At 44.1% G+C, this 26,890-nt stretch overlaps 1 protein-coding gene and 1 pseudogene across 3 annotated transcripts in view; one reads left to right on the forward strand and one right to left on the reverse strand.

Moving 5' to 3' along the window:
- Positions 1 to 4,804: 4,804 nt before the first annotated feature.
- Positions 4,805 to 26,890, forward strand: part of Fam76a (family with sequence similarity 76 member A) — a 35,400-nt gene continuing 13,314 nt past the window's right edge. The window contains exons 1-7 of one of the 3 annotated variants that reach the window (XM_045150591.1): positions 4,805 to 5,213; positions 6,658 to 6,722; positions 9,100 to 9,154; positions 10,394 to 10,546; positions 15,609 to 15,766; positions 19,460 to 19,546; positions 20,190 to 20,318. In XM_045150591.1, coding sequence (XP_045006526.1) covers positions 5,133 to 5,213; positions 6,658 to 6,722; positions 9,100 to 9,154; positions 10,394 to 10,546; positions 15,609 to 15,766; positions 19,460 to 19,546; positions 20,190 to 20,318 — 728 coding nt within the window. In that variant the 5' untranslated portion in view covers positions 4,805 to 5,132. The remainder of the gene's footprint in view (positions 5,214 to 6,657; positions 6,723 to 9,099; positions 9,155 to 10,393; positions 10,547 to 15,608; positions 15,767 to 19,459; positions 19,547 to 20,189; positions 20,319 to 26,890) is intronic. The other 2 variants (XM_004671240.2, XM_004671241.2) reach the window with 2 other exon arrangements.
- On the reverse strand, positions 24,547 to 24,968 carry LOC123460827 (annotated as a pseudogene).

Consider the following 26,890-nt stretch of genomic DNA (forward strand, 5'->3'; position numbering starts at 1 on the left):
CAGTATTCACATAAGCCAGATGCACAAAGTGGTGCATATGTCTGGAGTTTATTTGCAGTGGCTGGAGGCCCTGGTGCACCCATCTTCTCTATCTTCTCTTTCTCTCTCAAATAAATAAATGAAAAAATTATTTAAAAACAAAACAATTTAGAGCTGGATGTGGTGGTACACACCTTTATTCCCAGCACTTGGGAGGCAGAGGTAGAAGGATCACCATTGAGTTCAAGGCCACCCTGAGACTACATGGTGAATTCCAACTCAGCCTGAACTAGAGTGAAACCCTACCTCAAAAAAGAAGAAGAAGAGGAGAAGGAGGAGGAGGAGGAAGAAGAAGAAGCCAGGGGTGGTGGCGCACACCTTTAGTCCCAGCACTCAGAGGCAGAGGTAGGAGGATCGCCGTGAGTTCAAGACAACCCTGAGAATACAGAGTGAATTCCAGGTCAGACTGGCTACAGTGAGACCCTACTTTGAAAAACCAAACCAAAACAAAACAGTTTAGCTGTGCATAGTGTTGTATGCCTTTAATCCCAGCACTCTACCGGAGGCAAAGGTAGGAGAATTTCTGTGATTCAAGGCCACCCTGAGACTACATAGTGAATTATAGGTCTGCCTGGGCTAGAGCAAAACCCTATCTCAAAAAAAAAAAAAAAAAAAAAAAAAATTTCAAAATCCTCAAAAAAAAAAAAAAATACACATAGATAGGTGTGGTGATGTGAGGCTTTAATCCAAGCTCTCAAGAGGCAGAGGTAGGAGGATCACTGTGAGTTCAAGGCTAGCCAGTACATAGTGTATTACAGGTCAACCTAGGCCAGAGCGAGTCCCTACCTGGAAAAACAAAATAAAGGCTGGAGAGATGGCTTAGCAGTTAAGGTGTTTGCCTGCAAAGCCAAAGGACCCAGGTTGAATTTCCCAGGACCTATGTAAGTCAGATGCACAAATTATGCATGTGTCTGGAGTTTGTTTGTAGTATCTAGAGGCCTTGGTGCATCCATTCTCTTTCTATCTGCCTCTTTCCCTCTCTCACATAAATAAATAAAGGAAAAGAAAAACAAAACAAAAAAATACCCATAAGCCAGCTTTCAAGAGGAGGAGGCAGGAGAAGCAGAAGCTTAGGGTCAGCCTGGGCTGCATAGAGCAATTCTGAAAACAACAAACCAAACCAAAACTCCAAAGCAGGTTCAAGCAGGAACTTCACATTCACAGCAGCATTACTCACAATAGCCAGAAGGTGGTGCTAGCCCTGGAACAGGTTCCTTCCTCAATTCAGATGATGAGGTAGGACCATGAAGAGGGATTTGATCCTCAGGCCTCCCTCCCTCCCTCCCTCCCTCCCTCCCTCCCTCCCTCTCTCTCTCTCTCTCTCTCTCTTTTGAGGTAGGGTCTCACTCTAGGCCAGAATGAACTGGAATTCACTATGTAGTCTCAGGGTGGCCTCAAACTCATGGTGATCCTCCTACCTCTGCCTCTTGAGTACTGGGATTAAAGGCATGCACCATCATGCCTTGCCAAATTTTCGTTTTGGAAAATAATTTATTTACCTAAGGATCTAGGTTTGATTCCCCCGTACCCAACATAAGCAGGACACAGAAAATGGCACATGCATCTGGAGTTTATTTGCATTGCTAGAGGCCCTGGCACCCTCATTCTCCATCTGCATATTTTTTTCTCTTTCAGGCTGACCTGGAATTCACTATGTCTTCTAAGGGTGGCCTTGAACTGTCAGTGATCCTCCTACTTCTGCCTCCTGAGTGCTGGGGTTAAACGGGTGCACCGCCACGCCTGACTCCCAGAGCAACCTTTTTTTTTTTTTAATTAAAATATCTTATTTTTATTTATTTATTTGAGAGAGAGAAAGAAGCAGAGAGAGAGAGGGAGGGAGAGAATGGGCGCACCAGGGCCTCCAGCCACTGGAAACGAACTCCAGATGCACATACCACTTTATGCATCTGGTTTACATGGGTTCTGGGGAATTGAACCTAGGTCCTTTGGCTTTGCAGGCAAGTGCCTTAACTGCTAAGCCACCTCTCCAGCCTTTTTTTTTTTTTTTTTAAATGAGAGATGAGGAAGAGAGAGAGACAGACAGAGAGAGAGAGAGGGAGAGAGGGATGGAGTGTGGGAGAGGGAGAGAATGGGCACGCCAGGCCTTCCAGCCACTGCAAAGGAATTCCAGATGCATGAGCCACCTTGTGCATCTGGCTTACATGGGTCCTGGAGAATTGAACCTTGGTCCTTTGGCTTTGCAGGCAAGTGCCTTAACTGCTAAGCCATCTCTCCAGCCCCAGAGCAATCTTTTAACATATTAATTATTCCAAAGACTACTGCTCCACACTCTCCGATGACTTCCTATCACACTCAGCAGCCCAAACCCTTTCCATGGCTCATAAAGCCCTTAAATATTTGTCTTGTGGCTGGCTCCTCATCTGTGGCCTCCTAATCATTCCCCTAGGCTACCTGCACAGGTTAGTATTACTGCTGTTATGCACTAAGGGTCTTCTAGCCTCCTGCCCTTCAAGTTATCATTCCCTCCATCCAGAACACTTCTCCAGATCTTCAGTTGATTGACTCGTCATTTACCTGCCACCTCCTTAGAGACAGATGTTTTCCCTTAGCTGGGTGTGGGGATGCATGCCTTTGATTCCAGCACTCAGGAGGCAGAGGTAGGAGGATCACCATGAGTTCGAGGCCACCCTGAGAATATAGAGTGACTTCCAGGTCAGCCTGAGCTAGAGTGAGACCCTTCCTTGAACCCCCCCCCAAAAAAAAAAAGAGAGAAAGAAATGGCTTAACGGTTAGAGTGCTTGTCTGCGAAGCCTAAGGATCCAGGTTCCATTCTCCAGTTCCCATGTAAGCCAGATGTGCAAGGTGGCACATGTGTCTGTAGTTCATTGCAGTGGCTGGAAGCCCTGGCATGCCCAATCTCTCTCTATATCTTTTTCTCTCCCTCTGTCTCTAATAAATAAATAAAGTTATTTATTATTCAGTTGCAAGCAGAGAGAGAATGAGTGTGCCAGGGCCTCTTGCTTCTGCAAACAAACTCCAGATACATACATGCACCACTTTGTACATCTAGCTTTATGTCAGTACTGGGGAATTGAGATTGAGATGCAGGCTGTCAGATTTTCAAGCAAGCACCTTTATTTAACCACTGAGCCATCTCTCCAGCCCTTAAAAGTTTTTTTTTTTTTTTTCTTTCAAGGTAGGGTCTCACTCTAGCCCAGGTTTACCTATGTAATCTCAGGCTGGCGATCCTACTTTTGCCTCCCAAATGCAGGAATTTGAAAGTTGTTTTTTTTTTTTTCTTTTTTTCTTGCACTTCTCACAAAGCTGTTTTAAGTTCACACAGGAAGGAGCCACAGACCCTGAGTTTCTGGCTGCCACTGCTGGCAGCCGTGGCCCTGGCCCCTTTTGGCCTGGTTTGGGGGTCCTGGGAAGTGGGTGGGCCTCACTGAGGGCCACTGCTCCTCCTCAGGGAGAAAAACACACAAGCAACACCTAAGGACGCTGGGCCAGAGCCTACATAAGGCCGCCGTGAGGTCTGCGCCCGAGGCCCACACAGGTGCTAGTGAGGTAAAATAGGTAAGGTTATTTTGGTGGGAGTTGCTGGGTCAGGACTCCTTGGCGCCAGAGTCATCCTCCCTGCCTGGCACTGGCTTCGGTGCTGTCCGGGCTGCCTTTTTTTTTTTAATTAAAAAAAATTTTTTTAGCGGGGCGTGGTGGCGCATGTCTTTAATCCCAGAGGTAGGAGGATCTCCGTGAGTTCCAGGCCACCCTGAGGCTACATAGTGAATTCCAGGTCAGCCTGAGCCAGAGTGAGACCCTACCTCGAAAAAGAAAACAAACAAACAAAAAAAGTTCTTTTAAATTTATTTGAGAGGAAATTGTTGCACCAGGGCCTTAGCTACTGCAATCAAACTCCAGACGCTTGTGCCACCTAGTGTGCATTGTGCGAATTTGCGCTTGTCTCACCTTTGTGCGTCTGGCTTATGTGGGATCTAGAGATTTCCAACATGGGTCCTTAACAGCTAAGTGGGCTTTCTTTCCTCTCCAGCCTTCCTTATTTTGATTTTATTTTAATTAATTAATTTATTATAATGTTTCTTCCAAGGTAGGGTCTCACTCTGGCTCAGGCTGACCTGGAATTCACTGTGTAGTCTCAGGGTGGCCTCAAACTCACGGCAATCCTCCTACCTCTGCCTCCTGAGTGCTGGGATTAAAGGCGTGTGCCACCATGCCCGGCTTATTTAATTCATTTATTTATTTTGGTTTTTCAAGGTAGGGCCTCCCTCTAGCCCAGGCTGACCTGGAAGTCACAATGTAGTTTCAGGGTAGCTTTGAACCTCGGCCTCCCAAGGAATTAAAGGTGTGCACCATCACGCCCGGCTTCTCTCCCTCTTTCTGTGTGTGTGTGTGGGGGGGGTTCTCAGCTAAAGAGCTCGCTTCTAAATTCTTTAGTCACCTCTTCTCCCTTAAGAGAAGGCTAGGCCGGTCTCTATCCCCAAAATGCCCACCCTGCCGATTCAGAGTAGTGAAGGCGGAGTTCCGATCCAACAGCATTCCATACTCTACCCAACCCCGCCCGCCCGCCCCACAGCCCAGCGGGAAGATCCCTGGCAACCTCACCCCCACCAAAAAAAAAAAAAAAAAAAAAAAAAAAAAAATCACAACTCCACGGAGATCTCGCGAGAGAAGCACGAGTGCTCGCGCGCGCAGCGCCCAGGGGAGGCGGGCCGGGGGCGTGGCCTCCGATGGATGTGGGCGTGCCGAGCGCTTCCGCCCGAGGTCCGGGTCGGCGAGAGACTTGTCTTTCCAGGCGGCGTCCCCGCGTGACTCGCGCTTTACATAATCGCGGCCTCGCGCGTCATAGTGGCGTCCTCCCGGGCCCGACCGAATCAGAGTCGTTGGGAGCTCGGCGTTCCGTCCCTTCCCGCTTGCTCGACGTCGAAGGCCACCAGTGAACGGGCGACCAGCTTTCGTAGTGCCAGCCCCTATCCGTGTTGGGCCCGCCTCTTCCACAGCTCGCTGCCCGCCTGCCTGCCTGTCGCCGCGGCCGCCGCCGGGTTCCTTTAAGACTGTCAGATAAAAGCGGCGGCGGGCCGGCCGGCAGGGCGGTGAGGACGGCCCCGGGGCCGGACATGGCGGCTCTCTACGCCTGCACCAAGTGCCACCAGCGCTTCCCCTTCGAGGCGCTGTCTCAGGGGCAGCAGCTGTGCAAGGTGCGCGGGCCGGGGCGGCGGCCGGGGACTGGGGACGCCGAAGGCGCGGCCCGGAACTCTCGGTTCTTTGGTGGGGGGGGGAGTCCCTCGGGCAGGGTGTGGCAGGCCCCGCCTAGCCGAGGAGAGGCCCCCTGTCCCTCTAGGGTGGGGAGGAAGCTGTAGGACCCGAGAGAGGGCAGCCCCGCATCCAATCCAGGTGTCCCCCCCCCCCCGGGCCGGCGTGTCCCGGTGCCTAGCAACCGCGGGGGTTGTCTCCGACCCCCTGAGATGGGTGGTGGGGACGGCGGGTATCAGGCTTGCCCCTGATTTAGCAGCCATGAAGATCTCCTTGGACTGTCTTCCATTCCTCCGCGTGCTTTCTCTGTAGTTTCAGAATGAGGGACCCCCCTCTCAATCCCCGGTCCCGCCCGGGATTGAACCCCCAGAGTTGGGTGCTGGCCTCGAAGAGTGTCTCAGACTCGGACGTTTCACGAGTACTTTTCTGCGGAGTTCAGAGTCAGAAGCGGCAAGGCTTTATTAGGGAAAATAAAACAACCCACCCCCCACACCCGCCCCAATGAAGCACAGGAATCGTGGAGAAATGGCTTGTCAGCATCGAATTAGTGTCTTCTGCCCATGTTCTATCCAGTTTTTACCCCTGATATTTCAACTTTTTCCCTTGTTACTTATCCCACTTCGCCTGTTTAAGTGAACAGAGGTGGTGTATGGGCAACCGCTTTAAGTCAACAAGCTCGTCTAAAAATGGTGTTGAGATATCCTCAGATAGTCCAGAGAGAGAGGCTTGTGTTGTGTCACCTGCTTCAGATGACCATGACTTCCCTTTTGCTACTCCTGTCATGTCTGAAAGGGTGAAGGTGTTGGAGTGCCTCTTGGGGCTCAAAACTTATACACGGTTTTAAGGAAACTTTATAAACATAAATAAAAGTGCCAGACATGGTGCTGCAGGCCTTTAATCCCAGCACTCGGGAGGCAGAGGTAGGAGGAACGCTGTGAGTTGGAGGCCACCCTGAGACTCCATAGTGAATTCCAGGTCAGCCAGGGCTAGAATGAAACCCTACCTTGAAAACCCAAACCAAACAAAAAAACTCCATAAATAAAAGTGATTTTAATCTACTGTCTCAATTTCACAAGTAAACCTTAAAACTCATGCAGCAGCGGAAGAACCTTCCCTGAAATCTAGAGCTGCTAAACTCCAATCTGGTGCTTATTCACTGCTTACGTTTGTTTTAGGGTTTATGACAATTCCATACATATTCTTACTCCCACATCAACCGGAGGGAAGTGATGCAAATATTACAGGGGAGGAAAATAAGGCCCAGAAAGTTTGTGACTCAGTCAAGCTTAGTGGCTATGTTAGGACTAGTACCCAAGTCTTTCTGCTTTCTACTGAAGGCTGTTTCCGTCTTGCAGTGCCTTTTAAAATGACATCCTCCTTTCATTTCAGGAATGCCGGATTGCACACCCTGTTGTGAAGTGTACCTACTGCAGGACTGAGTACCAGCAAGAGAGGTAGAGTTTTGGTTAGCCATGGGAGATTTTTTTTTTTTTTTGGTATTTCGAGGTAAGGTCTCACTCTAATCCAGTCCAGGCTGACTTGGAATTCACTATGTAGTCTCAGGATGCCCTTGAACTCATGGCAATCCTCCTATCTCTGCTTTCCAAGTGCTGGGATTAAAGGTGTGTGACACTATGCCTGGCCTAATATTTTATATTTATATATCTATTTATTTGTGTGAGAGAGAGTGTACGCTCACGTGTACACCAGGGCCTCCAGGCAGTGCAAATGAGCTCCAGACACATGTGCCACCATTTATATCTGGTTTATGTGAGTTCTGGTGGAAATTGGCTCCTTAGGCTCTGCAGGCAAGTGTCTTAACCACTAAGCCATCTCTTCAGCCCCTGTTGTTTTTTAAAAACATTTATTATTATTATTATTGTTTTTTCAATGTAGGGTCTCACTGACCTGGGACTCTATTTTACATTTCATGTACAGATAAATCTCTGATCAAGTGTATTATAGATTTATAACCAGTTAGATTCAAATGTAGATTCTGCAGTTTCCTTTTATATTGAAGGGTATACAGTACACATATTACTTCCAAGATATTACTCATTGTTTACTTAAATTATTTACTTATTTTGTTTTTCAAAGTTGGGTCTCACTGTAGCCCAGACTGACCTGGAATTCACTATAGTCTCAAGGTGGCCTTGAACTCACAAGGATCCTCCTATTTCTGCCTCCCAAGTGCTGGGATTAAAGGCATGCACCACCATGCCCAGCTCTGTTTTTCTTCTTTTAAAATATTTTTTATTTATTTACAAGCAGAGAAAGAGACAAAATGGGCATGTCATGGCCTCTGGCCACAGCAAACGAACTCCAGAATGCACGCGCCCCCTTCTTCATCTGGCTTGAAGTGGGTATAGTGAAATTGATTCTGGGCCTTTAGGCTTTGCCAGTAAGTGCCTTTAACCATAAGCTATCTCCCTGTCTCTCAAGTCCATTTTATGTTTTTTGGTTTTTCAAGGTAGGGTCTCACCCTAGCCCAGGCTGACCTGGAATATGGAGTCTCAGGGTGGCCCCGAACTCTCAGTGATCCCCCTTCCTCTGCCTCCCAGTGCTGGGATTAAAGGTGTGCGCCACCACATCCAGCTTAAGTCCAATTTATTTTTATTCTTAGAGAGCTACAGAGAGAGAGAGAATGAAAATTGGTGTGCCATCCTCTCAATCACTGCACTCAAACTCCAGATGCTTGCACCACCTTGTGGGCATGTGCCACCTTGGGCTTGCCTCACCTTTGTGTGTCTGACTTATTTGGGATATGGAGAGTCAAACATGGGTTCTTAGGCTTCCCAGGCAAGCGCCTTAACTGCTAAGCCATTTCTCTAGCCCTCCAGTCCAATTTTTTCAAGTTTTTATAATTAACAACTTCTATGATTGGAAATAATATTCAATGATAATTTTCTCCCTCCCCCCACTTTTCTCCTTTTGAAACTCCACTCTCCATCATGTCCCCTCCCCCTCTCAATCAGTCTCTCTTTTATTTTGATTTTTAAGAAAATATTATTTATTTGAGAGAAAGAGGCATACACACGCGTATGCACGCACACGCACACACACACAGAGAGGAGAGAGAGAGTGCACGCACCAGGGCCTCCAACCATTACAAATGAATTCCAGATACATGTGTTACCATATGCATCTGGCTTGTGTGGGTTCTGGGGAATTGAACCTGGGTCCTTAGGCTTCACAGGCAAGTGCATTAACTGCTATGCTATCTTTCCAGCCCCCCCACCCTTTTTTTTGAGACACAGTCTCACTTTGGCCCAGGCTGACCTGGAACTCACTCTGAAGTCCCATACTGGACTCAAACTCACAGCAGTCCTCCTACCTTTGCCTCCTGAGTGCTAGGATTAAAGGTATGTGTCACTATGGCTGACAACACTATCTTCTAATATAACATGAATTTGAGGCCAGCCTGGTCTACATGTGAAACTGTTTGAAACATAAGAAAAAAAAAAAACAAAAATAATTTCATTTTAGCTAAAGCTTTGTTTTATTTGAGATAATTAATAGCTACATAATGAAAAGAGTTACTAGTCAGATATTCAAATTTCAGGCCAGGTGTGGTGACACATGCCTTTAATCCCAGCCCTTGGGATGCAGAGGTAGGAGGATCACCATAAGTCAGGCCAGCCTGGGACTACAGAGTGAGTTCCGAGAGTGAGACCCTACCTTGAAAAAACTGAAGAAATAAACAAAAACAAAGTTGAGCTAACCAAGTATCCAGACCTATTCCACCTGTGCACTTAGTAATGAGCAGAGTCCTTGGACTTGAGAAGAAATCAGTGTTGAGGTTCTAAGACCCTTGTGTTTCTTGTTCTTCAGCAAAACCAACACAATTTGTAAGAAGTGTGCTCAGAATGTGCAGTTGTATGGAACGGTAAGTGGTGTTTCTCCCAACCTAATAGTCTGAGAGTACTTCGATTTAGAACTTTACTTTCATTTTTCATTGATGTTTGTATTTTTTGGGACAGGGTCTCACAGCCCAGATTGGCCTCTAATTTATTACATACTGGAAGCTGACTTTGAATTCCTGATCCTCCTATCTCCACCACCTAAATTCTGGGATTACAGATGTGTGTTACCCCACCCAGAATTTTTTTTCCCTTAGTGCTAAGACTAAAACCTGAGTCTTAAGCATGCTAGGAAAAGGCTACCAGCAAGCTATAGCCCCATCCCAGAACTTGACCTGATGATCTAAGAACTTTTTCTGAATTTTTTCAAGGTAGGGCCTCACTCTCGCCCAGGCTGACCTGAAACTTACTCTGAACCTAGCCTAGTTTTGCCTTGAACTCATGACAATCCTCCTACTGCAGCCTTCCAAGTGCTGGGAGCCACCATGCCCAGCTTGAGCTTGATCATTTACTTACTGAGTGGTATTTTTAATTCCTCTCAGTGTTAGGGGGTTCAGGATATTGTATCTTTGCAGGCATTCTCCCTAAATTGATAATGGAAAAGTTCTTTTCAGAAAGTTGGAAGCATTTGCTAGGTTCTCCAAAGAGCTGGTTATATTTGCTTTCCTAGTGAAGTCTTACACAAAAGGCTTTAGTTGTTTTTTTGTTTGTTTGTTTGTTTTTTACTATTTTTAGTATTTAGTTATTTGTCAGCTGAATGTTGTGGCCCACAGGTTTAATGCCAGCACTCTGGAGGCAGAGGTAGTTTTGCTGCATGTTCAAGGCCACCCTGAGACTATATAATAAATTCCAGGTCAGTCTGGGCTAGAGTGAGACTCTACCTCTAAAAACAAAAATCAATAGCCTTATGCAGAAAAAAAGTCTTCTTGTATAGTGTTAAGAATTGGAGCCAGGCTAGGCATGGTGGTACATGCCTTTAATCCCAGCACTCGGGAAGCAGAGGTAGGAGGATCACTGTGAGTTCAGGGCCACACTGAGACTACATAGTGAATTCCAGGTCAGCCTGAGCTAGAGTGAGACCCTATCTCAAAAAAAAAAAAAAAAAGGAATTGGGCTTCACTTGATCAATATCAAAGAAATTTATGATATTGAAATACATTTTTACTACAACTCATGGACTATACAGTAGGAATTATTACTGCAAACAATATAATGGTATTTTATGATATACTTATTTGATTCCTTTTTTCCCCCTCTCCTTTAAGCCCAAACCTTGTCAGTATTGCAACATAATTGCAGCATTTATTGGTAATAAATGCCAGCGTTGCACAAATTCTGAGAAAAAGTATGGACCACCATATTCTTGTGAACAGTGCAAGCAGCAATGTGCCTTTGACAGGAAAGATGATAGAAAGAAGGTAATTTCTGTGTTTGTCTGTCTTTGTCTTTCTTTTAGAGAAATTAAAGTGGGTCCGTTGTGTTAAACAGATGCATTGCTTAATTCGTTTCTGGTTCTTTTATTGACTTTGAAGAAAATAAAGAGACTTTGTTTTCATTTATTGAATATAGCCAACTACATTCTAACATCTCTTAAGAATCCAAATTAGGGCTGGGTAGATACCTTAATGGTTAAGGCACTTGCCTGCCAAGCCAAAGGACCCTGGTTCAATTCCCCAGCACCCACATAAACCAGATGCAGTGGCTGAAGGCCCTGGCATGCCCATTCTCTTCTCTCTCTGCTGCTGACTCATTCACTCTCTCAAAGTAAATGCATAAAAAAATACAAATTATAGCTGGGCATCAAGGAGCACTTCAGTTCCAGCACTCCAGAGGCTGAGGTAGAGGGATTGCTGACACCCTGAGATTACGTAGTGAATTCCAGGTCAGCCTGGGCTTTAGAGAGAGACCCTCCCTTGAAAAACTGAAAGAAAAAAAAATTATAGTGATCAGTAACCCATATAAATGAAGTGGTAATTAGCAAAAGTTTATATAATTCTGTGAAGGAGACATTGGGACATAAGCAAGATAGAGTGATATTACCAGTATTTCTATTCAGCTCTAAATGTTTCTAGGGGTTTAAGTTAAAGATCACAAGGTATTAGGTAGAATGTATATACGTCATCTGTGTAAGTAAAATGGTAATTGGCAAATTTCTATATAATTTAGTGAGAGAGATTGTGACATAAGCAAGATAGAGTAATATTAACAGTATTACCATGTGGCTCTAAAAATATTTAAGACTATGGGGCAAAAATATTTTAAAGTTGGGTATGGTAGTGTACGCCTTTAATCCCAGCACTTGGGAGGCAGAGGTAGGAGGATCTCTGTAAATTCAAGGCCACCTTGAGACTACATAGTGGATTCCAGGTTAGCCTAGGCTAGAGCCTACCTCAAAACAAAACACATACATGCATACACACACACACACTCACACACACACACATACACGAACTCCAGATGCATGCACCATTTTGTGTATCTGGCTTTATGTGGGTATTGGGGAATTGAATCCAGCCAGCAGTCCATTAACTGATGAGCCATCTCCCCAGTCCAGGAAAAGGTTTTGCTATAGATTTGACCATGAGCCACTGCAAATGAACTTCAGACACATGCGCCACCATGTGCATCTGGTTTACCTAGGTTCTGGGAAATTGAACCTGGGTCCTTCAGCTTCACAGGCAAGTGCCTTAACCTCTAAGCCATCTCTCCAACCCTTATTTGCCGTTGTTTGTATTTTTGTTGTTTTGCTGCTGTTGTTTTTCAAGGTAGGGTCTTGTTCTAGTCTGGGCTGACCTGGAATTCACTATGTAGTCTCAGGCTGGCTTCAAACTCATGGTGACCCTCCTACCTCCTACCTCTGCCTCCCAAATGCTGGCATTAAAGGTGCCATTAAACTTGCAATCCTTGTGTTTCAACCTCTAAGTAGTTGGTATTATAGACATGTGCCTCCAGGCCCAGCTATTTTTAAAGTTTAAAAATATTATTATTATTTTTTGAGGTAGGGTCTCACTCTAGCCCAGGCTGACCTAGAATTTACTGTGTATCTCAGGGTAGCTTTGAACTTGTGGCAATCCTCCTACCTCTGCCTCCCAACTGCTGGGATTAAAGCTGTGTGTCACCGTGCCCGGCTCTAAAAATATTATTATTTATTATTGCTGTTTTGAGACAATATGAACTATGAAGTCCATGCTGAGCCTAGAACTTGCAGTAGTCCTCCTGCCTCAGTGTTTTTAGTGCTAAAATTATACATGTGAATCACCACACCTGGCTAAAAATTCCTGTTTGAAAGAGAGATCTAAAGCTTTAATCCCAGCACTCAGGAGGCAGAGGTACGAGGATCGCTGTTTGAGGCCACCCTGAGATTACATAGTGAATTCCAGGTTAGCCTGGGCTAGAACAAGACCCTGCCTCGAAAAACCAAAACCAAACCAAAAAGAGTTAGATCTAAAATAAAGTATTCAATTGTTCTCTGGATAATTTCATGTGCAGTGCTTACTATACTTCAATGAAGTTACCTTGTTTTCAGTTTTTTCCTGGGCAAAGAAGTCTACTGGAAGGTTTTAAAATCACGCCTTCAGGCCAGTTCCTATAGCCATGACATGAACCAGACTGAAAGGGGCTGGAGAGACTGCTTAGCAATTAAGGCACTTGCATGTGAAGTGTAACGATCTATGTTTGATATTCCAGTACTCATGTAAAAAAGCCAAATACACAAAGTGACACATGCGTCTGGAGTTGGTTTACAGCAGCTAGAGGTCCTGGAGCACCCATTCTGTCTGCCTTTTCTCTCTGCTTGCAAATAAATAAATCAGCCGGTTATGGTGGCACACGCCTTTAATCCCAGCACTAGGGAGGCAGAGGTAGGAGGTTCACGGTGAGTTTGAGTCCACCCTGAGACTACATAGTGAATTCCAGGTCAGTCTGGGCTAGAGCAAGACCCTACATAGAAAAACAAAAAACAAAGAAAAAAAGACTACCTCAAAAGAAGGGGAAAGCAAAAAGACCATTTGGTAGTATGGAATAGTTTGGGAATAGTTTTTAAAGCCCCAGGAATGGGAATAGGTGATCATTTGGGTAGTTTTTACAGTAGTAACAGGCAAGAATGGTTTTGCTAGTGTGGAAGTAGTAGAGTTTTGAGGAAGAGGACAAATTCCAACTGTTGAACTTGCTGCTGGGTTAGAGGATGAGTAGCAAAGAGATTTTGACTGGCAGGATGATAAAACACATTAGATGATGATATAACATGGCCGTGTTGAACATAGGACACACATTCTAATATCAGGAAAAATATACAGAGTATGAAGTTTTACAAAAGTTTAGCACACTTTTCCCCCCAATCTGAGTAATTCCAACCAGCTTCTCTATCCTACCATTTATGCTTTGGAAAGTGAGCCCCATTTTTGCTCCCTGGTAAGAGCTGCTTGTATTTAAAGAAATCATCTGTATTTCAAACTATGCCTTGGTAGGCCACCACCAAAGGACTAGAGCTTAGCAACTACTTTTTGGTCTGTTCTCTGGGGATGGTTTTTACATCTGAGAGATGGAATCCTAGGCACATCTGTTTTTGTTTTGTTTTGTTTTTTGGGGTTTTCAAAGTAAGGTCTCACTGTAGCTCAGGCTGACCTGGAATTCACTATGTAGTCTCAGGGTGGCCTCGAACTCACAGTGATCCTCCTACCTCTGCTTCCCAAGTGCTGGGATTAAAGGCGTGCGCCACCATGCCTAGCTAGATCTTTTTTTTTTTTTTAAGGTAGGTTTTCACTTTATAGCCTAAGCTGACATGGAACTCACTTTGCAGTCCCAGGCTGGTCTCAGATTCACAGTGATCCTCCTATCTCTACCTCCTGAATCTGGGATTAAAGGTCTGTGCCACTGTGTCTGGCTTTCTAGTGAGACATTTATGAATTTTGTTTTGTTTTTTGTTTTTTTCGAGATACAGTCTCACTCTAGCCCAGGATGACCGGGAGTTCACTATGTAGTCTCACAGTGTCCTCAAATTCACAATGATCCTCCTACCTCTGCCTCTTGAATTCTGGGATTAAAGACATGTGCCACTATGCCTGGCCTTTATGAGACATTTATAATGTATTACGATCACAGGATAGGAGTGTTTGGGGAAATGTTGGTCAAAGAATACAATACTTCATTTAATAGGTAAGTTCAAGAGCTCTTTTATACAACATGGTGATTGTAGTTTAATAACAGCATATTGTATTGTTGAAAGTTATGGAGAGAATGGATGTTAACTGTTCTTACTACAAAAAGGTGATGTAATACCTATATTAATTAGCTCAGTTTACTCATTCCACAGTGTATATGCATTTCAAAACACTATGTTGTACATGATAGCACAATTTATTTGTCAATTTTAATTTTTTTTTTTAATTTATCTATTTGAGAGAGACAAACACAGAGAGAAAGGCAGAGAGAGAGAGAGAATGGGCGAGCCGGGGCCTCCAGCCACCGCGAACGAACTCCACACGCATGCGCCCCCTTGTGCATCTGGCTAACATGGGACCTGGGGAACCGAGCCTCAAACCAGGGTCCTTTGGCTTCACAGGCAAGCGCTTAACCACTAAGCCATCTCTCCAGCCCTATTTGTCAATTTTAAAACATGGCATAAAGACTTTATGCCTCGTCATAAATCTCCTCCCTGCTGAGTTTTTTTTTTTTTTTTTTTTTTAAGGTAGGGTTTCACTCTAGTCCAGGCTGATCTGGAATTCACTATGTAGGCTCAGGGTGGCCTCAAACTCAAAGTGATCCTCCTACCTGTGTCTCCCGAGTGTTGGGATTAAAGGTGTGTGCCACTATGCCCGGCTCTGAGTTTTCTTTAATGAGCACCAAGGAGAGATTTGAGTCTTTAAATTCTTCTGGGAACTTTGATTGATATTTTGGTAAATAAGAAAATCAGAAAGATATATTTACATTAGAGGAAGGGGTGTTTTTTTTTTTTTTTTTTTTGGTTTTTCGAGGTAGGGTCTCACTCTAGCCCAGGCTGACCTGGAATTCACTATGGAGTCTCAGGGTGGCCTCGAACTCACGGCAATCCTCCTACCTCTGCCTCCCGAGTGCTGGGATTAAAGGCGTGCGCCACCACGCCCGGCTCTTTTTTTTTTTTTTTTTTTGAGGTAGGGTCTTGCTCTAGCTCAGGCACACCTGGAATTCATTGTGTAGTCTCAGGCTGGCCCTGAACTCATGGTGGTACCTTCTACCTCTGCCTCCCAAGTGCTGGCATTAAAGGCGTGCACCACCACACCTGGCTAGAGGAGGTATGTTTTAAGCAGCTGTCAATGTATGTGGCAGTATGCCAAGTGTTTTGTACACATTATGTCACTAAATCCTTGTAGCAGACCTCTGTGACCTGTCCAAAGTCAGGGAGCGGCAAGCGGCAGGGCTGGAACTTACCGTAGAGGTTTTGGCTTCCAGTGCTCATGTTCTCAGCATCAGACTACACTTCTTTATTTTTTCTCTCATTTTCAGGTAGATGGGAAATTGCTGTGCTGGCTGTGTACACTTTCATATAAACGTGTCCTTCAGAAGACCAAAGAGCAGAGGAAACACCTGAGCAGCTCTTCCCGTGCCAGCCATCAGGAGAAGGAGCAATACACCCGCTTGAGTAGTGGCAGTCATTACAACAGGTAGCCCCAGGTGCATGCGACAGTAGAGGTGCTGGAAGTATGTTGCCTATCAATTTTTTATAGTTTTGTATCTTCAGGAGCCAAGGAAATATGTGTAAGGTATGGGGATTTCCTGGCTTCGTACTGTGTCTCAAAGGTCTGTGGAATATACTTGGCTTTATATGCGGTGTCTTTCTCACCCTGACTGTATGCAGCTTTTTAAATATATATTTGGCCAAGAAGTTGATAAAGGTTCTAGATTTGTCAGGGTGGGAACCAGTCAAAGGGTGACCTTTTATTGGTGTCTAAAGCCCCCTTTCAGACCATGTACAATACTATTCAGAGTTGCGGTTTTACCAATTTTCTGTGGGAATCATGGGTAAGCTTTCTCATCTGTACAGTGTGGAAAGTAATAGTATTACCTCATGGGGTTGTTGAGAAGGTAAATTATACAGTACGTGAATTGTGATTAGTTTATATAACTGGCATATAGAAAGTATTCAATGCCTTTGAGTTATTTCTTGTTATTACTATCATTATAGGCTTGTTTATTCACTAGGCATTACTGAGTACTCTTGTGGGCCAGGTACTCTGCTGTGGATGCAGAGATGAATAAAGAAGTCATGCTGTTCTCCAAGCCTCTGCAGTCTGGTAGAGGAGACAGATTTGTAATCACATCATTGTAGTATGATGTGCTGGGCACCATAGTGTAAACTTTCAGGATATGGGCGTGAGAGGCAATAGTAATAGTTAACTGCCTAGGAAGCTAGGGAAGGCAGCTTGGAGAAGAGCTGGTGTATAACTCTGTCAGAGTGAGTTGGAATGGTCAGATAAGGACTGGACAGAGGCATCTAGTGGAGGTAATAGTATTTGCAAAGGGCTGGAAGGCATGAGACCACACGGCACAGAACTAGAAGTCCTTTTCCATTTCTGGAGCCTGTGTTTAGACACTGCCTACCTAGTAATGAATAGAAACTTAATCCTGGGGTAGTGGGAATCTACTAAAAGGTTCTCTACATAGGAAGGTCCGAGTCTGCACTCAGTTAACCCTCACAGTGGAGAATGTATTGGAAGAAAACAGGGTTGGGGACAGTTAAGCTTTTGAGAAGTTGTGAGTGCAGCTCAGTGGTAGTGTGTGACAAGTCACTTCCCAGCCTGCAAAATAAACATTTTCCTTTTCATGACCCTTCCCATCATAGATGGGGTAGGGAAAGCTCTTTTTCTGAGTACAGCTAAGGTAAGAAGTGTCAGAACAAGAACCTCACTTGAGCTATGCACGGTGGTGCATGCCTGTGATTTCAGCACTCCAGAGTTGGAGATAGAAAGATCAGGAGTTCCAGGCTAGCCTGGGCTCCATGAAACCCTGTTTTAGCTCTCTCCATCCCACCGAAAACAAACCCTGCCTGAGGCAGTGGCATTGAATGTTGAAAAGAGATTTAGCTGGGGATGTAGCTCAGTTGGTAGAGTGCTTGCTTAGCATGTGCAAGGCCTTGTGTTCAGTCCCCAGTCACACATAAGCCAGGGGTAGTGGTACATGACTGTAATCCCAGCACATAGGTAGAGGCAGGAGGATCAGGAATTCAAAGTCATTCTTGGCTAGGTAGGACATTTGAGGCTAGCCTTGGCTACATGAGACATTGTCTCTGAGAAAGAAAAAGGGCAGGAGAGATGGCTTAATGGTTAAGGTGTTTGCCTGCAAAGCCAATGGACCCAGGTTCAGTTCCCCAGTACCCTCATAAGCCAGATGCACAAGGTGGCACATCATCTGGAGTTTGTTTGCAGTGGCTAGAGGCTGTGGCACACACCCATTCTATCTGCCCCTCTCTCTATATCTCTTTCTAATATAACTAAAAAAAAAAAAAGGAAGATAAAAGATGGGCTTCAGTTCTTCAGTGCAATAATGAGACATTGTGAAGCCAGTAATCCATATATAAAGTGAAAAAGGGTCTCATTCCAGGATGACCTGGAATTCACTCTGCAATCCCCGGTTGACCACTTACTGTGATCCTCTGCCTCCCATGTGCTGGGATTAAAGGTGTGTGCCACCACGCCCGGCTCCAGTTTTGTTTCTTGGGTGAACAGGTAGGTTCTTAGGATACAGGAAAAATGAAGGGAGTTTTAGAAAGCTGTTAGTTTTTTTGTTGTTGTTGTTGTTCGTTTGTTTCTTTTTGTTTTACGAGATAGAGTTTCACTCTAGCCCAGGCTGACCTAGAATTCACTATGTAGTCTCAGGTTAGCCTCGAACTCATGGGATCCTCCTACTTCTGCCTCCCAAGTGCTGGGATTAAAGGCGTGCGCCACAACACCCAGCTAGAAAGCTGTTTTTGAAGGACCAGCAGAATTATGTATAAACTTTTTTGGCTGGGCATGGCCTGTTGACAGCATATGAATCACTGAGATTGGAGGTTATCTTCAATGAAGATTCCTGAATCCCCCCTAGAGTTAAATTCAGCAGATTCTAGGATAGCTTCTAGGAATCCGATTGGTTTACAAACATTGCAGGCAATTCTACTGGAGGTGACCCCAGGTAGCACTGCTTCCAACCCCTGTGAGAGGTAATTAGTAAAGTCTTATAGAACTCAAGAGTAGAGGCTGAGAACAGAAATGGGACTCATTCAGTATTTAAGGAATGGATAGAAAGCCAAGAAATAGCCATCACAAAAGTCAGAGGAAGACTCAAGTGAGTAGAAGGTTCAAGAAGGATAGAACAAGCCAGGCGTGGTGGCTCGTGCCTTTAATCCCAGCACTCGGGAGGCAGAGGTAGGAGGATCGGAGTGAGCTCAAGGCCAGCCTGAGACTACATGGTGAGTTCCATTCCAGGTCAGCCTGAACTAGAGTAAGACTCTACCTCGAAAAACCAAAAAAAAAAAAAAAAAAAAAAAAAGAGGGATACAACTGTCAGTGGAATTATAGACTTCTAGAGGACCCTTTGAGGATGTCAATGGGACATCTTACCAGAGAGAAAGGGTTTCATGCTCTGCATCAGCTTCTAGCTTTTGTGTCAGTCAGTTTTGGGTGACCTTACAAGGCTTAAACTGATGTTATTGTAGGACTCAGATACCAAGTAGACCCTCAGAAATTCATTGGGGAAGACCTAGAGTTCTAGTCACAGCATTCCTGCCAACTAGCTGTATATCCTTAGGTAGGTCAGGAACCTAGGTGAACTCAGTATCTGTAACACAGGAATAAAACTTGCCTGAGCGTCCCAGAGCTTCATGATTGAAGATGCAGTAAGTGTAAGAGTGTGTTTTAAACCATAGGCTGATTATGCTTCTCACTGAGGCATCATCAGTTCTGTTTTAATGGTTACTGATAAATCAGGTAAATTTTAATCACAGGCAAGAAGTTTTTTTAGTCCTGTGGAAACTAGATACCCATGCACTAAGTATCTTCAAACACTTTGACAGATTCTGCTAATCAAAATAATGAACTCGTAGCCTGGCGTGGTGGCACACACCTTTAATCCTAGCACTTAGGAGACAGAGGGTAGGAAGATTGCTGTTAGTTTGAGGCCACCCTGAGACTACATAGTGAATTCCAGGTCAGCCTGGGCTAGAGCAAGACTTTACCTCAAAAAAAAAAAAAACAAAAAACAAAAAAACTCTTGTCCAGAAGAGCTACTGTCTTACATTGATCAGTTTGACAGTCTTTCATTGTGGTGTTTTATTAATCTTTGATTTCTAATGTGTGTCTCTCTATTTTTGCCATTAAAAGCCAGAAAACACTTTCTACATCTTCAATTCAAAATGAAATCCCAAAGAAAAAGTCCAAGTTTGATTCAATCACAACCAATGGAGACAGGTGAGCCAGTTGGAGTATGTGTGCACACACTTGAAATGCATCCACAGTTCCTGAAACACAAATACACTTCAGGGTGTACCTTGGAGCTAGCCAGTGGCTGTTAGTGACCCTGTTACTTCCTCATGCTGTGCTAGCCACCTGAGAGTACTGACATCTGTTATCAATGGAATCATGTCTCTAAAACTTAAGCACTTGGGAGAGAGAGACAGGAGGATTGCTGTGAGCTAGAGGCCAGCCTGGTCTATATAATGAGTTCCAGGCTAGCCTGGACTACAAAATCAGCCCCTGTCTCATACAAAACAAAACAAAGCCAAAAATACTATATAAGAACTTGTAACTGCAGTCCACTAAATATTTCTCCCACCCTGACCCTTAAGAAATAAAGACCTGAATATTTTTCTTCATGAACTGTGTGGTCATAGCTTCCTCCATGCAGGACCATGGATTGGTTTGGAGAGGCAGAGCAAAGGCGAGGTGGGGTGAAGGTATGGTTGCTCCATTGGTGAGCTTCCTTAACATTCAGAGAGCCACCCAATACAGATGCTGGGTCAGGAGAGAGAGAATGAGGTGCAATTGCGTTTTTTAATTTCCTTTCCAGCCTAAGTACGTATTTTTATTGCCTGCTTTGCTCTCTCCTTCTCAGCGGTGCTTCCTCTTATGGACTGCTTTGTCCTAATATCCAGAGCCCGTCTGCACTGCTGCAGTGGGCTGCTTCCCAACAGAGTCTTGGAGCCAACCATTTTCCTGTTCCTCCAGGCCCAGGCATCCTGAAGTGAGACCACCTGACACATTCTTCCCTAAAAGCCTTGGAACCTTCTCCATTCTGAAACTCCTTGAATTCACACTCCTCCCTCTGAGCCAGTGGTGGGAGCAACCAGCAGTTAGACTTACAACTACCTTTTTTTTTTCTTTTTTCTTTATGCATTTGAGAGAGGGCCTTCACCCGCTGCAAACAAACTCCAGATGCATGTACCCCATTGTGCATCTGGCTTATGTGGGTCCTGGGGAATAGAACCTGGATCCTTTGGCTTTGTAGGCAAGTGCCTTAAGCCATCTCTGCAGCCCCACGAATACCATTAATAAATAAATATACATATATATATATATATTTTTTATTTATTTTTGCCAGGTGTTGTGGTGCATGCCTTTAATCTCACTACTCGGGAGGCAGAGGTAGGAGGATCACTATAAGCTCAAGGCTACCCTGAGACTAAATAGTGAATTCCAGGTCAGCCTGGGCTAGAGTGAGATCCTACCTCAAAAAAACAAAACAAAAAATTTTGGGGGGGGTTTGGGGGTAGGGTTTCATTCTAGTTTAGGCTGACCTGGAATTCACTATGGAGTCTCAGGGTGTCCTCAAACTTACAGCGATCCTCCTACCTCTGTCTCCCGAGTGCTGGGATTAAAGGCATGCGTCACCATGCCCGGCAATAAGTTTTTAACTTTGTAAGCAGAGAGAGAATATGAATGGGCACGCCACTGCAAATGAATTCCAGATGCATGTGCCACTTTGTATATCTGACTTTATATGGGTACTTGGGGGATTGAACCCAAGCTTTCAGGCTTTGCAAGCAAGCCTTCTTTGAGCCATCTCCCCAGCATTCCCCCACTTTTTCTTAACTTCACAGAATGCAAAATATCTGTGAAGTTTTCTCTTTTCTAGTACCTTTTTTATTTATAAGCAGAGAATGTACAAGTATGGGTGCACCAGGATTTCTTGCCACTGGAAACGAACTCAGATGCATGTGTCACTCCATGCGTCTGATTTTACATGAGTTACCTTGGAATTGAGCCCCAGCAGGCTTTGCAAGCAAGCACCTTTATTTATTTAATTTATTTATTTGAGAGAGAGAATATGGGTGTACCAGAGCCTTCAGCCACTGCATATGAACTGCAGATGCATGTACATGTGTGACATTACATGCTTGCATTACTGTGTCTGGCTTACATGGTTTCACAGGGAGGTGCCTTAACTACTACTAAGCTATCTCTCCAGCCCAAGCACCTTTATTTTAATGACTGGGCCATCTCCCTAGCCTAGGTTTTATTTTTTATTTTATTTATTTATTTATTTGTTTTTTCAAGATAGGGTCTCATTCTAGCTCAGGCTGACCTGGAGTTCACTATGTAGTCTCAGGGTGGCCTTAAACTCACCAAGATCCTCCTACCTCTTGCCTCCTGAGTGCTGGGATTAAAGGCATGTGCCTGGCTTATTTTTTAATTTATAATTTTTTAATATTTCATTTATTTATTTGAGAGAAAAAGGGAGGAAGAGAGGCATATAGAATGGGTACACCAGAGTCTTTACTCACTGCAAATGGACTTCAGACACATACACCACCTTGTGCATCTGGCTTTATGTGGGTCCTGGGGGTTTGAACCTGGGTCCTTTGCCTTTGCAGCCAAGTGCCTTAACTACTAAGCCATCTCTCCAGCCCCAGCCCAGGGCTTAAACTTCTTGAATCTTCTGGAAATGCTTAACTTCAGATTACTTGCAGGAAGGAATCATGAAGACCAGCTTTCTTGTCACTTCCCCTGTTTTTTGAGCAGCTATGTCTATCACCTCTGCATATTATAAAAACTACTTGAAGGAATGAACTTTTATGCCCTAGAAAGCAAGACATTTTAAGCTAAGACCTATACCTTTAGGTTATTTTTATTTATTTATTTATTTTTGGATTTTTGAGGTAGGGTCTCACTTTAGCCCAGCTGACCTGGAATTCAGTATGTAGTCCCAGGCTGGCCTTGAACTCACTGTGATCCTCCTACCTCGGTTTCCTGAGTGCTGAAATTAAAGGCATGTTCAACTATGCCCAACTTTTTGTGATCATTTTTGACCCAGGCTGTGTTTGACTGAAAGCTCATTCATTCTGTATAGTTTAGCCAACCTAAACTTTTTTTTGAGGCAGGTCTCAAGTAGCTTCAATATATAGCTAAAGCTGGTCTTAAACCCTTATCTTCTTACCCCCTTCTCCCAAGTGCGAGGGATTACAGGCATGTGCTGCCATGCCTCCAGGTTTATGCAGAGCTGGAAATGGAACATAGCACGTCATTTTTGCTAAGTAAGTACTCTGTCAACTGAGCTACATCCCCAGCTCTAGCTTTACCTTTCTTGTTTCAAAAATAGTTTATTTTGCGAGGTGTGGTGGTACACGCCTATAATCTCAGCACTCAGGAGGCCAATAAGAGGTTACCCTGAGATTACATAGTGACTTGTAGGTCAGCCTGGCCTAGAGAGAAATCTTACCTCAAAAAAAACAAAACAAAACAAAAAAAAAAACCTATCTATCTATCTATCTGTATATATGTATGTGTGTGTAATGGTAATATATATATATATATATTTGAGAGAGTGGATGAAAGAGACAGAGATAGAATAAGAGAATGGGTATGCCAAGACCTCCTGCCATTGCAAACATGTACACCACTTTGTGCATCTGGCTTTACATGGCTACTGGGAAAATCGAACTCCAGGCCATGGAGCTTTATAAGCAAGCACCTTTAACTGCTGAGCCCCCTCTCCAGCTCCCCAGCTCTGTCTTTATTAGCTTATTTTGTTCCTGAGGCCTAGGAACTTCTCATCTTACAATCTATTGCCATGTCTACACCAATAAAAATTCAGGCTGGGGATGTAGTTCATTTGGTAGAGGGCTTGCCTAGCATGCACAAAGTCCTGGGTTTGATAGCCAGCAATGAAGAAACCAAACATGGTGGTGCAAGCTGTAATGCCAGCATTCATGAGGTAGAGTCAGGGGGATCAAGGCTCAGGTCATCTTTGGCTATAGAGTGAGCGAGTTTGAGGCCAGTCTAGACTACATAAGACCCTGTCTCAACAAGCCCAAAACAACACTCAGGCTGTCTGTTCAGATGGTTGAATTGCATCTGGCCATAAGCGAGGATTGTTTTCTTCAGTAGGATACTAATCTTTGACTTGGGTGCAGGGGCTTTTATTATATACTCTAAAAAGGTATAAGATCATTTTGCACCTAAAATTACATACTAATTTTTATAAGTGATTTACTTTATGTGCATGTGTGTATGCACATTCTTGTGTGTGTCTGTTTGGTTTTTTAGGGGGGAAAGGGAGTTAGCAGGGTCTCACTCTAGCCCAGGCTGACCTGGAACTCCTGTATAGTTCCAGGCTGACCTTGAATTCACAGTGATCCTCCTCCCTCTGCTTCCCAAGTGTTGGGATAAAAGATGTGTGCTGTGTGTATGGGTTTTTTTGTTGTTGTTGTTTGTTTGAGACAGGATCTAATTCTATAGCTCTTGCTGGCTTAACACTTGAGGTAATCCTTCTGCTTCAACCTCCTGAGTGCTGGGATTACAGGAATGTGCCACTATGCCTAGCTTGTTATTTATTATTATTCTTTTTTTTTTTTTTTACTGGGGTCAACTGCTTGGATTGTTATTTATTCTTAAATTTGAAACTTGGATACTTTTTTCTACAGCCACAAAATGTCCATTCATATGCATACTCCATTTGAATGTTCCTATATCATCATTAGCACTGCTGACATTTTTGTTCCTGCTGCTTCTAATTTTTATTTATTTATTTATTTTTGTTTTTTGTTTTTTGAGTTAGGGTTTTGCACTAGCCCAAGCTGACCTGGAATTCACTATGTAGTCTCAGGGTGTCCTCGAACTCAAGCTGATCCTCCTACCTTTGCCTTCTGAGTGCTGGAATTAAAGGATTAAAGGTGTGTACACCACGCCTGGCTATTTCTTTAGTTTTTTTCAAATATATATATATTTCTTTTTGTTTGTTTATTTGTTTTTGATTTTGTTTTTTTCAAGGTAGGGTCTCACTCTAGCTCAGGCTGACCTGGAATTCACTATGTAGTCTCAGGGTGGCCTCGAACTCATGGCGATCCTCCTACCTCTGCCTCCTGAGTGCTGGGATTAAAGGAGTACACCACCACGCCTGGCTTCTTTTTTTTTTTTTTTTAACTTGGAGCAAATACTTTTTAATGGGTATATTTTACAAACATACTGGGGGGTCATGCAGTGCTGCCTGCATTGGATGCAATCCTGGGCCACAAATCTGCACACTCCTTTGCAACTGGTCCTGTATGGCAGAACCTTTCATCTCGCCTTTATTGTTTACGATGACCCCTACATTATCTTCAAAATAAAGAAATACCCCATCTTTTCTTCAGTATGAAATTTGTTGTCGAATCACCACTGCTGGATGGATCTTCTTTCTTAGCTCTGGTTTCCCCTTCTTGACTGTGGCCATTACCATGTCACCCACACCAGCAGCAGGAAGTCTGTTCAGGCGTACTTTGATCCCCTTCACAGAGATGATATACAGATTTTTGGATCCTGTGTTGTCCGCACAGTTGATCACAGCTCCCACTGGAAGACCCAGGGAAATCCAGAATTTCGTACCGTAGGACCCACCACGTCCTTGCTTGGACATCTTGAAGGCCCGGAAATATATATATATATATTTCTTAATATTTTATTTATTTATTTATTTATTTATTTATTTATTTATTTATTTATTTATTTATTTAACAGAGAAAGTAGGGTGCCAGAGTGTCTAGCTACTGCAAATGAACTCCAGACACATGCACCCTCTTGTGCATCTAGCTAATGTGGGTCCTGGAGAATCAAACCAGGGTCCTTTGGCTTTGCAGGAAAACGCCTTAACCGCTAAGCCAACCCTCCAGCCCTTTTTAAATGTTTTTATTTATTTTGCAAGAAGAGAGAGAGAGGGTGAGAGTGGTCACATCAGGGCCTCCAGCCACTGCAGACAAACTTCAGGCGCATATGCCACCTTGTGCATCTGGCTTTACATGGGTACTGGGGAATCAAACCCAGGTCCTTAGGCTTTGCAGGTAAATACATTAACCACTAAGCAATCTCTCCAGCCCAGGGTTTTTCTCCCCCTCTGCTTTTAATTCACTTAATAAAACAAGCATTGTGAAGCAGGCTAGTGGTGCACACCTGTACTGTCAGCACTCAGGAAGTAGAGGTAGGAGGATCAGGAGTTAAGATCATCCTTGGCTGCACAGTAAGCTTGAGACCAGTCAGAACTCCATGAGAATCCCCTTCCTATTTAATATTTTTTTTATTTGATTTTATTTGCTGGCAAAGAGAGGGTGAGAGAATGAAAGGAAAGGAATGGGTACATCGAGACCTCTAGCCATTGTAAACAAACTCTAGATGTATGCATCACTTTGTACATCTGGCTTTACCTGGGTACCGGGGAATCAAAGCCAGGCTGTCAGGCTTTGCAAATAAGTGCCTTTAACTGCTGAACTATCTCTTCAGCACCCCCCCCCCTTATTCCTGTACAGCAGAATCTCACTCAAACCCAGTGCTACCCTTGAACTCAGTCTCCTCAGTGCTGAGATTGAGATTATAGGTGTGAGCCACTATGCCTGTTAAGACCCTCTTCCCCCCACTTTTTTTGTTCACTATATAGGGAGGGTCTCACTGTAACCCAGGCTGACCTGAATCTCACTCTGTAGTCCCAGGCTGGCCTCCTAACTCACAATGATTCTCTTACCTCTGCCTCCTGAGTGGTAAGATGAAAGGCATATGCTATTATGTCTGGCTAATAGTCCTTTTTTTTAGAAAAAAATGTTTATTTATTTGGGAATGAGAGAGAGAAAGAGAATGGGCATGCCAGGGCCTCTAGCCACTGAAGACGAACTCCAGATGCATGTGCCACCTTGTGCATCTGGCTTACATGGGTCTTGGGTAATTGAGCCTTGAACTAGGGTCCTTAGGCTTCACAGGCAAGCGCTTAACCACTAAGCCATCTCTCCAGCCCTAAATAGTCCTTTTATTATTTATTTATTTTGGTTTTGTGAGGTAGGGTTTCACTATAGTCCAGGCTGACTTGGAATTCACTATGGAGTCTCAGGGTGGCCTCGAATTCATTGATCCTCCGTACCTCTGCCTCCCGAGTACTGGGATTAAAGGTGTACGCCACCATGCCTGGCTTCTAATAGTCCTTTTAACTTAATTTAAAAAAATTTTTTTTGATGTAGGATTTTGCTCTAGCCCAGGATGACCTGGAATTTCCTACATAGTCTCAGGGTGGCCTTGAATTCACAATGTTCCTCCTACTTCTGCCTCCCAAGTGCTGCAATTTAAGGCATGCGCCATCACACCATCTTTTTTTTTTTTTTTTTTTTTTGAGGACAGACTCAGCATCAGTGTGCAGGAAAGCAGGCTTTGATTCAATCCTAGGGAAACTGTTTTGAAGCACCAGACTGGTCTTGAATTTTATTTTATTTTTATTAACTTTTATTTTATTTGAGAGAGAGAGAGAGAGAGAAAGAAGCAGATAGAAAGAATGTGTGTGCCAGGGCCTCCAGCCCCACAAAT

Source organism: Jaculus jaculus, chromosome 5 (assembly GCF_020740685.1).
Source record: "Jaculus jaculus isolate mJacJac1 chromosome 5, mJacJac1.mat.Y.cur, whole genome shotgun sequence".
Classification (NCBI taxonomy): domain Eukaryota; kingdom Metazoa; phylum Chordata; class Mammalia; order Rodentia; family Dipodidae; genus Jaculus; species Jaculus jaculus.